We start from the raw sequence: 12,863 nt of genomic DNA, 5'->3' as shown, positions 1-12,863 counted from the left end.
GTGGACTGCAATGTTAATTTTTAGGATGTTATAGCTGTTCTGTTTTGATTGCTCATTCAATCATATGAGTGCCCTGACTACACAATACAACTGTGCACAGAATATCCAGGTTTATGGGAAAATCCGATTGGAGGAGTCAGGACTTCTTGGTTATTCTCATTTGATGCCGTGAATTTTTCAACCATAATTTCTGGAAGATCTCGGAATTAGTGAATATTTGCAAACCTAGAACTGACAATTACAGTTATCAATTGGTATGATTGGCTAATTTTATACACAAACTGGGGATATGTGTTAACTCTAAAATGAACCTTCTCTTTATCCACAGGATGTTGACTGCTTTCTATGAGTCTGAGGATCCAGACAAAAAAGGCAAATTCCCTGGAGAAGGTCAAAGGTCCCATCTGAGTATTATGAAGACGTTGCCATCGCTGCTATTTTGGGGGGCTAACACTGCCAATGCTGATGACTGAGTCTGGCAGGAAACTCTATGTCCGAACCTGGGTGTATGGGACTCTGTTGGGATGGCTCTGGGTGAATGTTAGTCCATAGGAAGCTTGTGGTGGTCATCATGCCATTTGCTCTGGGTATGGAAAGACCTTGCCCTTTCACTCACCCATCAAGCAGGTGAGTGTGGGTTTTTTTCTTCAAACAAAGCACTTGTTGCTGTTAAGGTTTATGGGCTTCTACAATTCTGTCCAAATGTATGGCTCATTTCCTAACTAAACAGCTGTAAGAGAGATTGGGAGAGAGAAGCAGTTTTGTTTCTTGTGCTGCTTGTTTCTTGCTCTATTGTTGTGTGCATCAGAACTTGCATCCAGATAAGGTGAGAAAAATATAAATGGGGGATGTTGAAATGAGGCATATTTCTTTCTTGAATTTCCCCCTTTATCTCAGCCATAAAGTATGACTCGATAGATTTCTTCCCTAAACCCTTTAGGTCTGTTATATAATAAATGTAGCCAATTCTGTACATTTGCATGTCCAGTGTCCAGCATCCCTTTTCAACATGATGTAATCTTTCATTAGTTGACTAGAGTTAAGAGTTCAGCTCTCTGTTTGAGATGTAATGCTGCGCTCATGTGCTCTTGGAATTATTGACATCTCGGGACAGAGAAGCTCCCAGAATGTTCAGAACTGAGTTTACAACATCCAAAAACGTTCTTTGAGTTTCCAAGTAGTAAATAGGAGTGGGGAGTTCACATGTAACAATAACATATATCATACTCTGAGTCTGATCTTCCCAGTAAGCTGGCTTCGAGTTTACTATTCTAAGAAGCATGTGAACCCAGCATTAGAGAACAGATTTAATATTCAGTACTCGTTCAAAAAAAGAGTGATTAGTGTTTATCCAATTGATTGATATGTTCATGAGGGTGATGTAGGGTTTAGGTCTTTAGTGATGGTTACTTAGCCATACATGTTTAATGTTCTCTTTTTTTAATGCCAGGTTCCAAGGTGTCTGCTGTGTTTTTTACTTTTTGTTGCAAAAGTTCCACAAATTGTTGCCAAACTACATACAAGTGCAGGGGTATCGAATAGGTATTTTAGGTGGAGCAACACGTCTGCAATCAGGTCAATGTCCTGTCTGCTCTACCTGAAGAACCAATATTGTATTGTCTTTTGTAGTTTACTACAAAAGAGTGTACTACATTTTCATTAGATTTTCTAAAACTAATTCTGTTGGTACAGCTTGTTATTCAGAGGAAATTTTGTGTACACTGCCTTTATGCCATGTTATAGATTACACAAGGGGTATGGATAGCTATGTATTGAGAAGGCCAACTGTAGAGGATCCCTATATAGAATTAATATTTCTTTGTATACAAAGCCAACTGCATAATATGCATCACTATAACAAAAAAATACTATGCCCATTGTTTTTCATAATATAAACATTACTTTTTCCACTGTCACTTTACATGACTCTATTCTTAGCTTATTAATTAAAGGACTCTTCCGATAAGGATTTAATTAGGCAGTGGTAATAGCAACTGCCACGCCAAGGCCTCGCTTACTTATCCTTCCTTTAATAACAATGTGTAACGATAAAACAGTTAAAACGTTACTTCATTCAATTTGTTTAATTCTGTCAATTTGATTTTTAAAAAGCAAACAAGCTGATTGTAAATAATAAAACAATTATTGTAGAAACTATTGTGCCAATTGTCCACCTTCTGTAGGAGTTAGTCAGTCCTTGGCTTCACTTCTACTGAGGACAGCAAGTAATGACTGCACTGGGACTCCCTCTACTGGACAGCACTTGAACTGTTCTGCACACCACAGTTTATTAGTCTTTCTTCAGTTTTTTTAGTTTATTTTATTTAACCTTTATTTACCTAGGCAAGTCAGTTAAGAAACCATTCTTATTTACATTAATGGCCTACCTGGGTGACACTGGGCCAATTGTGCGCTGCTCTATGGGACTCTCAATCACGACTGGTTGTGATACACCCTGGAATTGAACTAGGGTCTTTAGTGACGCAGTGCCTTAGACTGCAGTGCCACAGTTCATGAGCTTTTAGTGGGCAGTAGTATATGCTGGAATATTTTTGTTTTAAAGCACTTGATTTTGAGAAACTTGTGGAATTTCTAAAGTAATGTTTTAATATTTGAAATGTTTTATGGTAAATAAAGTACCTCTTGGTGTTTCATCAAGCTAAGAGGAGTTTTTTTTATTTTTATGTCCATGTCTTTTTCATACACTGGCATAAAGCTTCAAGTCTCTATTTTATTCTGGTATTACTTGTCAGCATGATAATGTATCATGCTTTTGTATATCACTGGTCAAAAAATAAATCCTGGCTATCAAACGCACCCACATGCAGTGCTGTTCGAAATGTCTAACAAATGGCTTTGTATAAAAAGTTCAGAATCACAAATGTTACTATTCAGCTCGGTTCCAATGGTATATTGTTCACTTTGAAGTTTGTTTCAAGTCTACTTTGAAATTCAGGTATTTTCTTTAAAATTGTCAAATGTGTTTATTTTCTGATATGTACATGGATAGACTGTATTGCTGAAAATGTTGTAGTACTGGGACTTCTACCGCTGCCATTGCTACAGTTCAAACATTCCTAAAAAAAAATATGGAATGAAAATTGAAGGCTCTGAAGTTTATAATCTTTGCATGTTGATTGAATAGATTTTATTTTTTTTATGTTAATTTCACAATGTCCCTCTAAAACTATCTAATGTGCTGCTGAAAACGTTCAGAAGATTGTGCTGCTCTTATGCCTGACCTTTAATACTTGTTAATGCAGTGCAGCCAAAGAGACATACTTATGTACTTCGACCTTATGTACTCACCTTTACCCTATAGCACATAACTGAACCTGATCAGAAACCATAAACTTGTTCAGTGATGATTCAAACATGCTTGTGTTCATTTGTGTTTTTGAGACTTTAGTAATAAAGGAATGACATTCAAAATAATTTTGATTGAATTTCTTACTTTTTAGTTGGTTGAAAACTGGTTGAACGAGAAGGGTGCAGTCAATATCCTGAATATTCATCAGTCAACATAGTACCTGTTGGGTGATTGGTTGAGCCGTCTTGAGTGTGTGACTTCAGATGCTCTACAGAGCCATCTGTTTAGCTAGCTCGTGCCGCCGGTATGAGCAGTTAGCACCGTCTGAACGACTTGGGAAACCAGCTTCAGCTTCATCACCAAATTAATTGGGAAATAAATAAGTCTCACCAGCTAGCTACCAATTTATTTTGGTTTCACTGTCCGATCATTCAAAAAAACGACCCCTTGTTATTTTTAGCTTTCCACAAAGGTATGTGTTGTTTGACATGAGCAAGTTAACCCAAATGTATCAAATAGGCAGTGGTGATTTTAGCATGTAAATCTTGGTGGGGCAAAAAAATAAGTGGGATGCATGCCAGCAAAGCCACTAAACAATACATTAATTGCACTATAACATTGACAGTGTCCACAAACTGCCTACATAAAGCAGTCCCAACATCTTACCGCTGCTACACCTGGCTATCAGCGGAGCCTTATCTGGCAGCGAAACAGTTCAATTCAGCCTCATTTATTGCCTTTTTTTTTTAAACAGCTGATATGGATGACTTGTTTAAAGAAATGTGGTTTCTAATGAAAATGGAGATGTACAAACTATGGAATAAGGGGACAACAAGCGGATAAGAGGCAGTTCATAATTTTGTTTAAGCCATTAAGCGAGCCAGGACGGACGTAGTCAATATAACTATTTGTTTAGCACTTTTGAAATGTACAGCGACAGAATTCAGAACATGGGCCGTTCTTAGTGTTCTCCCTTTACACCAAGTCGGAACCGTAGGATAAATAAAGGGGGCATATAAGCAGACAATGACAGCTCTTACAATATTCGATGATTACATTTCTCTAAAACAAGCTATAGGCTACGTCCCCACCAAGTCAGAACAGTAAGTGAAATTAAGGTTAATGGACCAAATTATTAAGGTGAGGCACATGGACTAGTAACATCTTACTACACAACATACAGTTAGTATTACTTTCTTAGCGACAGTATACATATATCTCTGGCATATTACATAATTTATGCAGTGGCATACAATGCATTTTTGGTCTCACCTTGTGCTGTGCTCGCTTTGAGGACAATACAGTGCCACTGACACGGCAAGCTACCAAAACCTGTGGACTCTCCTTCACCTCAGCCAATGCGAGTAAAACATTTAAATGTGTTAACCATCGCAAGGCTGCCAGCCCAGACGGCATCCCTAGCCGCGTCCTCAGAGCATGTGCAGACCAGCTGGCTGGTGTGTTTCCGGACATATTCTATCAATTCCTATCCCTGTCTGCTGTTCCCACATGCTTCAAGAGGGCCACCATTGTTCCTGTTCCCAAGAAAGCTAAGGTAACTGAGCTAAACGACTATAGCACTCACTTCCGTCATCATGAAGTGCTTTGAGAGACTAGTCAAGGATCATATCACCTGCACCTTACCTGTCACCCTAGACTCACTCCAATCTGCTTACTGCCCCAATAGGTCCACAGACGATGCTATCACGCTGCACACTGCCCTATCCCATCTGGACAAGAGCAATACCTATGTAATAATGCAGTTCATCGACTACAGCTCAGCATTTAATACCATAGTACCCTCCAAACTCGTCATTAAAGTCTCGACCCCGCCCTGTGCAACTGGGTCCTGGACTTTCTGACGCCCCGCCCTCAGGTGGTAAGGGTAGGAAACAACATCTCCACCCTGCTGATCATCAACACCTGGGCGTTCGCAGCCCTCTCCTGTTCACCCATGACTAAGTGGCCATGCACGCCTCCAACTCGAATCAAGTTTGCAGACGACACTACAGTGGTAGGCTTGATTACCAACAATGATGAGACGGCCTACAGGGAGGAGGTGAGGGCCCTCAGAGTGTGGTGTCAGGAAGAAAACCTCGCACTCAACGTCAACAAAACAAAGGAGATGATCGTGGACTTCAGGAAACAGCAGAGGGAGCACCCCCCTATCCATATCGACTGGACAGTAGTGGAGAAGGTGGAAAGTTTTAAGTTCCTCTGCATACACATCACGGACAAACTGAAGTGGTCCACCCACACAGACAGCATGGTGAAGAAGGCACAACAGTGCCTCCTCAACCTCAGGAGGCTGAAGAAATTTGGCTTGTCACCAAAAACACTCAACCTTTACAGATGCACATCGAGAGCATCCTGACGGGCTGCTCCACCCACAACCGTAAGGCTCTCGAGAGGATAGTGAGGTCTGCAAAACGCATCACCGGGGGAAAACTATCTGCCCTCCAGGACACCTACACCCCACGATGTCACAGGAAGGCCAAAAAGATAATCAAGGACATCAACCACCCGAGCCACTGCCTATTCAACCCACTATCATCCAGAAGGCGAGGTCAGTACCGGTGCATCAAATCTGAGACCGAGAGACTGAAAAACAGCTTCTTTCTCAAGGCCATCAGACTGTTAAACAGCCATTACTAACATTGAGTGGCTGCTGTCAACATACTGACTCATCTCTAGCCACTTTAATAATTTTAAAAAATTGATATAATAAATGTATCACTAGTCACTTTAAACAATGCCACTTTATATAATATTTACATACCCTACATTACTCATCTCATATGTATATACTGTACTCTATACCATCTACTGCATCTTGCCTATGCCGTTCGGCCATCACTCATCCATATATTTATATGTACATATTCTTATTCATTCTTTTACACTTGTGTGTATAAGGTAGTTGTTGTGAAATTGTTAGATTACTTGTTCAATATTACTGCATGGTCGGAAAAAGAAGCACAAGCATTTCGCTACACTCGCATTAACATCAGCTAACCAGTTGTATGTGACCAATGAAAATTTGATTTGATTTGAATTAGCAAGGTGGCTCGGTGGTCCTTCTTGGGCAAATATTGTCATCAAAGACGGGCATTCTCTGGATTTAAGGTGCTTTCAAAACATCTGGGAACTCCGAAAAAACGAGGTTGAATCATGATGACGTCATTGATCTTCAGGTTGTAGCTCTGGAAAGAGGTTGGATTTACAATTCCGAGTTGGATGACTATTCAAAATGTATTTTCCCAGTCGGAGCTTGTTTATTCCCGACTTCCCAGTTGTCTTGAACTCACTGAAGTCAAGTTTTCGCAGTTCCGAGTTAACAGTTGATGTGAGCACGACATAAATCATGCTTCATCGACAACATGGCCAATGTTGAATGTTTATCATTTTAGACCTGGAAAAGAGCCCCTTAATCCCAGATTTGGGGGCACACAGCCTGAATAGCAGGCTAGTGATTTATTTGCAATGCTTGCAGTTTGTCACACTGATTCTTTCCAAACCACTCATTGTTGAATTTGCAATTTCCAACTTGTTGTGTAATGTTTATGGCCGATGAGCACCGATACGTTTTATCTATAATTTCTCTTCATTATTTCACTTCATATGACAAGGATTAAGAATGATTTTCCAGTAGATTGTCAACTTTATTCATGATGATGACTGCTAGCTAAGATTTTGAAGTATGATGTTGACATGATCAGTCCAATCAAAGCTACTGTACATATAACGTGATTTGACGCCATTTTATCTGTGGCCAATTACCTTGAGCCTTCTTGGATGGGCACTTCTAATGTAATTCTACGGCAGCACCCAAGGGGCTAGAATTTTCTAGCTCTACCCTTAGACTTGGCTGTGACAAAGTGTCCCCATGAGTGACACAACACTGAGCCAATCACGGCGCAACGCTCTGTATTTTCTGCTGGCTTGCCCCACCACCGCAGAAACCACTGCGCTAGGCTGTGTCATGACTTTGCCCTCTTTGGGTACAGCAAGCACCATCCCCTCTCTCTGCTACTACAACCAGGCTGCTGTGGTCAGAGAGAGGTCGTAAATTCCTGAGGAGAGGATCTCCTCATGGCCACACAGTATAGAGACAGTGAGTTTTCATAGAGAACAATGGAATTTCTTCCACCTCAAAAAACTTGAGGTCCGAACAATATTTATGTTCCGGAGAAGGTATAAAAGATCGGTGACGAATCCAGCTACGAACTGGTCCCTTTGTTACAACTTGGGGAAGCTCATGGGAGACGGTGTGGCCACATTACCATAACACTGTTTATATAATAGCCTCAGATATGAGGTTTACATCTAATTGTTGTATAAGATGAATGAGTGTGTATGATACTGTTTGTAAAATTGTGTAATGTGATTTCGGACTGGTTAATGAAGGAAACTCCAATTCCCTTTTGAGTTTAACTAAATCAGAGGACCGCCCATGAGCCCAGTTAGAGTCAGGCATCCTGGGGACAGCCCCTTTTCTGCAAATCCTGAATAAATTCTCAGGAGACCATGTTTTTCTCCATTACGAGGGGACAAAGGTTGCAGACCATTGCTGAATCTTTTAACCATACCACGTGGTTAAACTCTTAGACTATTGACACTGACAGAATAATAACAAGTCTTTGATATTAATTACTATTCTGCAGCTAGGAATTCGGTATCATTGAACACAAAGAACGACAACCGCAGAAACATCCATTCTACAACAACATTTTACATTTACATTTAAGTCATTTAGCAGACGCTCTTATCCAGAGCGACTTACAAATTGGTGCATTCACCTTAACATGAATGAATGTCGCTCTGAACTATCCCCTCTAACCATGATAGACAGAGAGAGAGAGAGAGAGAGAGAGAGAGAGAGAGAGAGAGAGAGAGAGAGAGAGAGAGAGAGAGAGAGAGAGAGAGAAATGGACAATTCTACAAAAGAAACAAACTTTTCAACAGCGATCAAGACGACACACTGAGCGTAAATATGTACATTGTTTGCAATTGTTCCCAAATGAGTGAGCGTTCATGTGCAAAGGATTAGTATTTAAATTGTTATTATTATCAACTCTGTAGTGACTTCTCAGGTGAACCCCACTCCCCCTTTTGTCTAAGAATGTATGCACGCATGACTGTTAGTCGCTTTGGATAAAAGCGTCTGCTAAATGGCATATATTATTATATATTATTATATTATAACAAGCCGCCATGCCGGTTTAGCCCACTAGGGCACATTCTCCTATCATTTCTTGTTACCATATTTAGTTTGTTTGTGTGTGCACTTCTGTGATTATTTAGTTAGTTAATAAATAAATGATTTAAGACAATTGATGTATGGATGACTCAGTGAAGACTGGGTTTGTGCAGATAACCAACAATTTACGACGTTTGGAATGAGACTAACGTGAGGTAAAGTAAATAATGAATTAATCAGAAGACTATTGATCAGATATGAAAATATCTGAAATGTTATATTAGGAAATTATAACTTTGTAATCTGAATATTTTCCTTGGTGCCCCGACTTCCTAGTTAATTACAGTTACATGATTAATCAGTTTGATCGCGTAATACTAATTACATAGAATCTTTGATAAAAACGATAAGTCTTCAGTTTAATGATAGCAAAGACACGACAGCTGAAACACCTGCATTTTGGAGCTGCCTTACTCAAGAAAACAAAAAAGAGACCATGTTTGTATGCGACTTTATTAACTCAATTATATATTTTTTTACATTGTTTGCAAACTGATATGTGACACGTATGAATGCCAAGATAACATGTAAAACAGGCAAGCCCCCCAAAAAAAGTTGTTTATTTTTTGGGCTAAAAATGTGGGGCTCAAAACAGTTGGGGTTGCCACTGCAAATAGGTCATGTGTCCACGATTAGTTAATAGCTACTACTTGGCCAGTGATCTAGCTAACTATATTAAAGCAATTAGCTCAATTCTGTGGTCAGTGGCTAAACTAAATTGAAAAGATTAAAAGATTTGTCCGAAAACAAACTAGTCGCCAGTTATTGTTGCCTGTGGTGTAATCATTTCTAACCAATTGGCTAATGTAGCCTCTGTGCCCATGAGCTCCCAAGTCTAGATAGCTGTGTCTTTTGGAATCCACGATTAGCTTGTTGGCTACTGCATGGCCAGTGTGAGCCAGCAGGCTACATTTCAGTCAGTAGCTATCCTTCTAAATGCGGTGGTCACAGTGGTGTAAAGTACTTAAGTAAAAAATACTTTAAAGTACTACTTAAGTAGTTAAGTAGTTCGTTGTGGTATCTGTACTTTACTATTTCTATTTTTGACTATTTTTCCTTCTACATTCCTACATTTACTCCATACATTTATCCTGACACCCAAAGTACTAGTTACATTTTGACAGGAAAATGGTCCAATTCACACACTAATCAAGAGAACATCCCTGGTCATCCCTACTGCCTGTGATCTGGCAGACTTAACTAAACTCAAATGCTTTGTTTGTAAATTACGTCTGAGTGCCCCTGACTATCTGTAAATAAAAAATTCAATTCCACCATCTGGTTTGCTTATTACGGTATAAGGACCTCTATACCAGGCGGTGTCAGAGGAAGACCCAAAAAATGGTCAAAGACTCCAGCCACCCTAGTCATAGACTGTTCCCTCTGCTACCGCACGGGAAGCGGTACCGTAGTGCAAAGTTTAGGTCCAAAATGCTTCTTAAAGCCTTCTACCCCCAAGCCATAAGACTCCTGAGCAGCTAATCAAATGACTACCCAGACTATTTGCATTGTCCCCTCCACCCCTCTGTTACACTGCTGCTACTCTCTGTTTATTATCTACGCATAGTCATTTTAACTCTACCTACATGTACATATTACCTCAATTACCTCAACTAACCTGTGCCCCCGCACATTGACTCTGTACCGGTACCCCCTGTATATAGCCTCACTACTCTTATTTTACTTCTGCTCTTTAATGATTTGTTATTTTTATTTACATTTATCTATTATTTACTTAACACTTATTTTTCTTAAAACTGCATTGTTGGTTAAGGGTTTGTAAGTAGGTATTTCACTGTAAGGTTGTATTCAGCGCATGTGACAAATACATTTTGATTTCATTTCATTTGAATCAGCTGTCACGGATCCCCTGGTCCTGATGCTCATTCTGTTCACCAGTTCTGGAGGTCTAAGTCACCAGATTTCTAGGCTTCACTGAACGGAATTCATCATCAACCCTTGACTGTCATATCTGATTACACACACCTGGTTCCCATTTCCCCTGATTAGTATGTTATATATGTGCCTTCTGTCTTTGTTGGTTATTGTTCCCATGTCCGTTGGTTGTGTGAGTACCTATGCGTTGGTGCAGCTGTTATGCTGAGACCATATGGCTACTGGTAATGCACAGGCCTGAGTAGCCTCGTTTCACTGCCAAAAATAAAATTAAAGCTTCTAGTGTTCAGCGAAACAACAACACTATGTCAAATACAGGGAGCCTAGTCAAATAATTAACAAACAATCACATTAACCGTTACTCTATCACAGGAACTGTAGCCAAACGTAGCTGCTGCTCATTCCGTTTGCTCGAAAATTGATAAATGGTTTTAAAAAATGCCCGCATCCATAGAGACACATACCAGCTCTACTGTTAGTAACATCCTGTTGACGACACAAGCTGTTCCGCTTCCACGAGCACAACCAATGCTAGCATCAGTAATTCTACACTTGTTGTTAGCCCAGCTAGCATGGACACTGACAGTTGTGAAACTGATGCAGCCAAAGAGCTGCTGCCCCCTTACCCGGGAAAGCACCGAACAACAGACAGGGACAATGGACCATCGAAGAGGTGCAAATATGATGAGAACTACCTTTATTTGGGGTTCACTTAGATTGGGAGTAGTGTTATCTGTGCAAAAGTACTATCTCACAACTCAATGAAACCTTCGCTCTTGTGCAGACATTTAGAAACAAAACATGCCAATTTGAAAAATAAGCCACAGGAGTTTTTGAGATTCGAGTAGTAAGACATGTATAAAAGCAACAGATACCATTAATAACAAGGGGCTAGAAGCGTCTTATATGGTGAGCTACCGAGTGGCTAGGACAGGCAAGCTCCATACTTATGTGGAGGATTTAATTCTTCCTGCTGTCGCAGATATGGCTGGGATGATGCTGAGGGAAAAGGCTAAAAAAAACTATACAGACAATTTCTTCATCAAACAACACTGTTTCACAACGCATCAGTGACATGTCAGGAGATGTTTTGAAACAATTGTCGCTTCGCATACAAGCCAGGGAATTCTATGCATTACAGCTAGATGAGTCAACAGATGTGGCGGGCCTGGCACAGCTCCTGGTATATGTCCGTTACATTTATGGAGGGTCAATTAAGGAAGACATCCTCTTCTGTAAACCACTGTAAACCAGGACAACATGAGAGGATATTTATTTAAGTATATTTAAGTATTAAGTATTGGACAGCTTTGTGACATCAAATGGACTTTGGTGGTCAAGATGCATTGGTATCTGTACTGATGGCAGCATCCACCGAGAGGCTCTTGCTGCCAAGGGAATGCCTGACTGCTTGAAAGACATTTTGGACACTACAGTGAAAATGGTTAACTTTGTTAAAGCAAGGCCCCTGAACTCTTGTGTATTTTCTGCAACATGCAATATTGGCAGCAAGCATGTAACGCTTTTACAACATACATTGTATAATTTTGTGTGTGCAAATTAACTAAAGCTTACAGACAATGTCAAATGTGATATAGCGAAGCACCTGAGTGAGTTTGGTGCGCAATTACGCAGGTACTTTCCCGAAACGGATGACACAAACAACTGGATTCATTTTCCCTTTCATGCCCTGCCTCCAGTTCACTTACCGATATCTGAACAAGAGAGCCTCATTGAAATTGCAAAACAGGTTCTGTGAAAATGGAATTGAATCAGAAGCCACTGCCAGATTTCTGGATAGGGCTGCGCTCAGAGTACCCTGCCTTGGCAAATTGCGCTGTTAAGACACTGATGCTCTTTGCAAACACATACCTATGTGAGAGTGGATTCTCAGCCCTCACTAGCATGAAAACTAAATACAGGCACAGACTGTGTGTGGAAATGTATTTAAGACAGACTCTCTCCAATACAACCCAACATTGCAGAATTATGTGCAGCCTTTCAAGAACACACTTCTCATGAACCTAGGATGAGTTATTCACAATATTCAATTACGTTTTATATGTAAGATGGCTAAATAAAGAGCAAAATTATTGATTATTATTATATTATTGCTAGAGCCCTGGTCCTAGGAACTCTTTGTCACATCCCGCGAGCCAGGTTGTGACAAAAACTCACACTCATTCTTATGTTTAATAAATGTATGGTCGTATACTGTGTGTGTGGCAGTCTTACAATGATGGGGGAAAAAACATTTGAGAGTGCGCTGACCCTGGTGCTAAAGGGGCTACACAGCTGGTGGTTGAATGTTTGAAGGGGTACGGTACTATTAAACGTTTGGGAACCACTGCATTTACACGTTCTGAGAAGCTTTATAATAAACTAGACAAAATAACT

General features: G+C 40.1%; 1 protein-coding gene across 2 annotated transcripts in view; it reads left to right on the top strand.

The window, feature by feature from the left end:
• The window catches only part of LOC124038415 (1-acyl-sn-glycerol-3-phosphate acyltransferase epsilon-like), a 56,318-nt gene extending 52,885 nt beyond the window's left edge, over positions 1–3,433 (top strand). For both annotated transcript variants that reach the window (XM_046354273.1, XM_046354271.1), the window contains exon 8: positions 329–3,433. In XM_046354273.1, coding sequence (XP_046210229.1) covers positions 329–473 — 145 coding nt within the window. In that variant the 3' untranslated portion in view covers positions 474–3,433. The remainder of the gene's footprint in view (positions 1–328) is intronic.
• The last annotated feature ends 9,430 nt before the right edge of the window (positions 3,434–12,863 follow it).

This window comes from Oncorhynchus gorbuscha, linkage group LG06 (genome assembly GCF_021184085.1).
Source record: "Oncorhynchus gorbuscha isolate QuinsamMale2020 ecotype Even-year linkage group LG06, OgorEven_v1.0, whole genome shotgun sequence".
In the NCBI taxonomy this organism is placed as follows: domain Eukaryota; kingdom Metazoa; phylum Chordata; class Actinopteri; order Salmoniformes; family Salmonidae; genus Oncorhynchus; species Oncorhynchus gorbuscha.
This window is presented reverse-complemented; position numbering and strand designations above follow the sequence as displayed.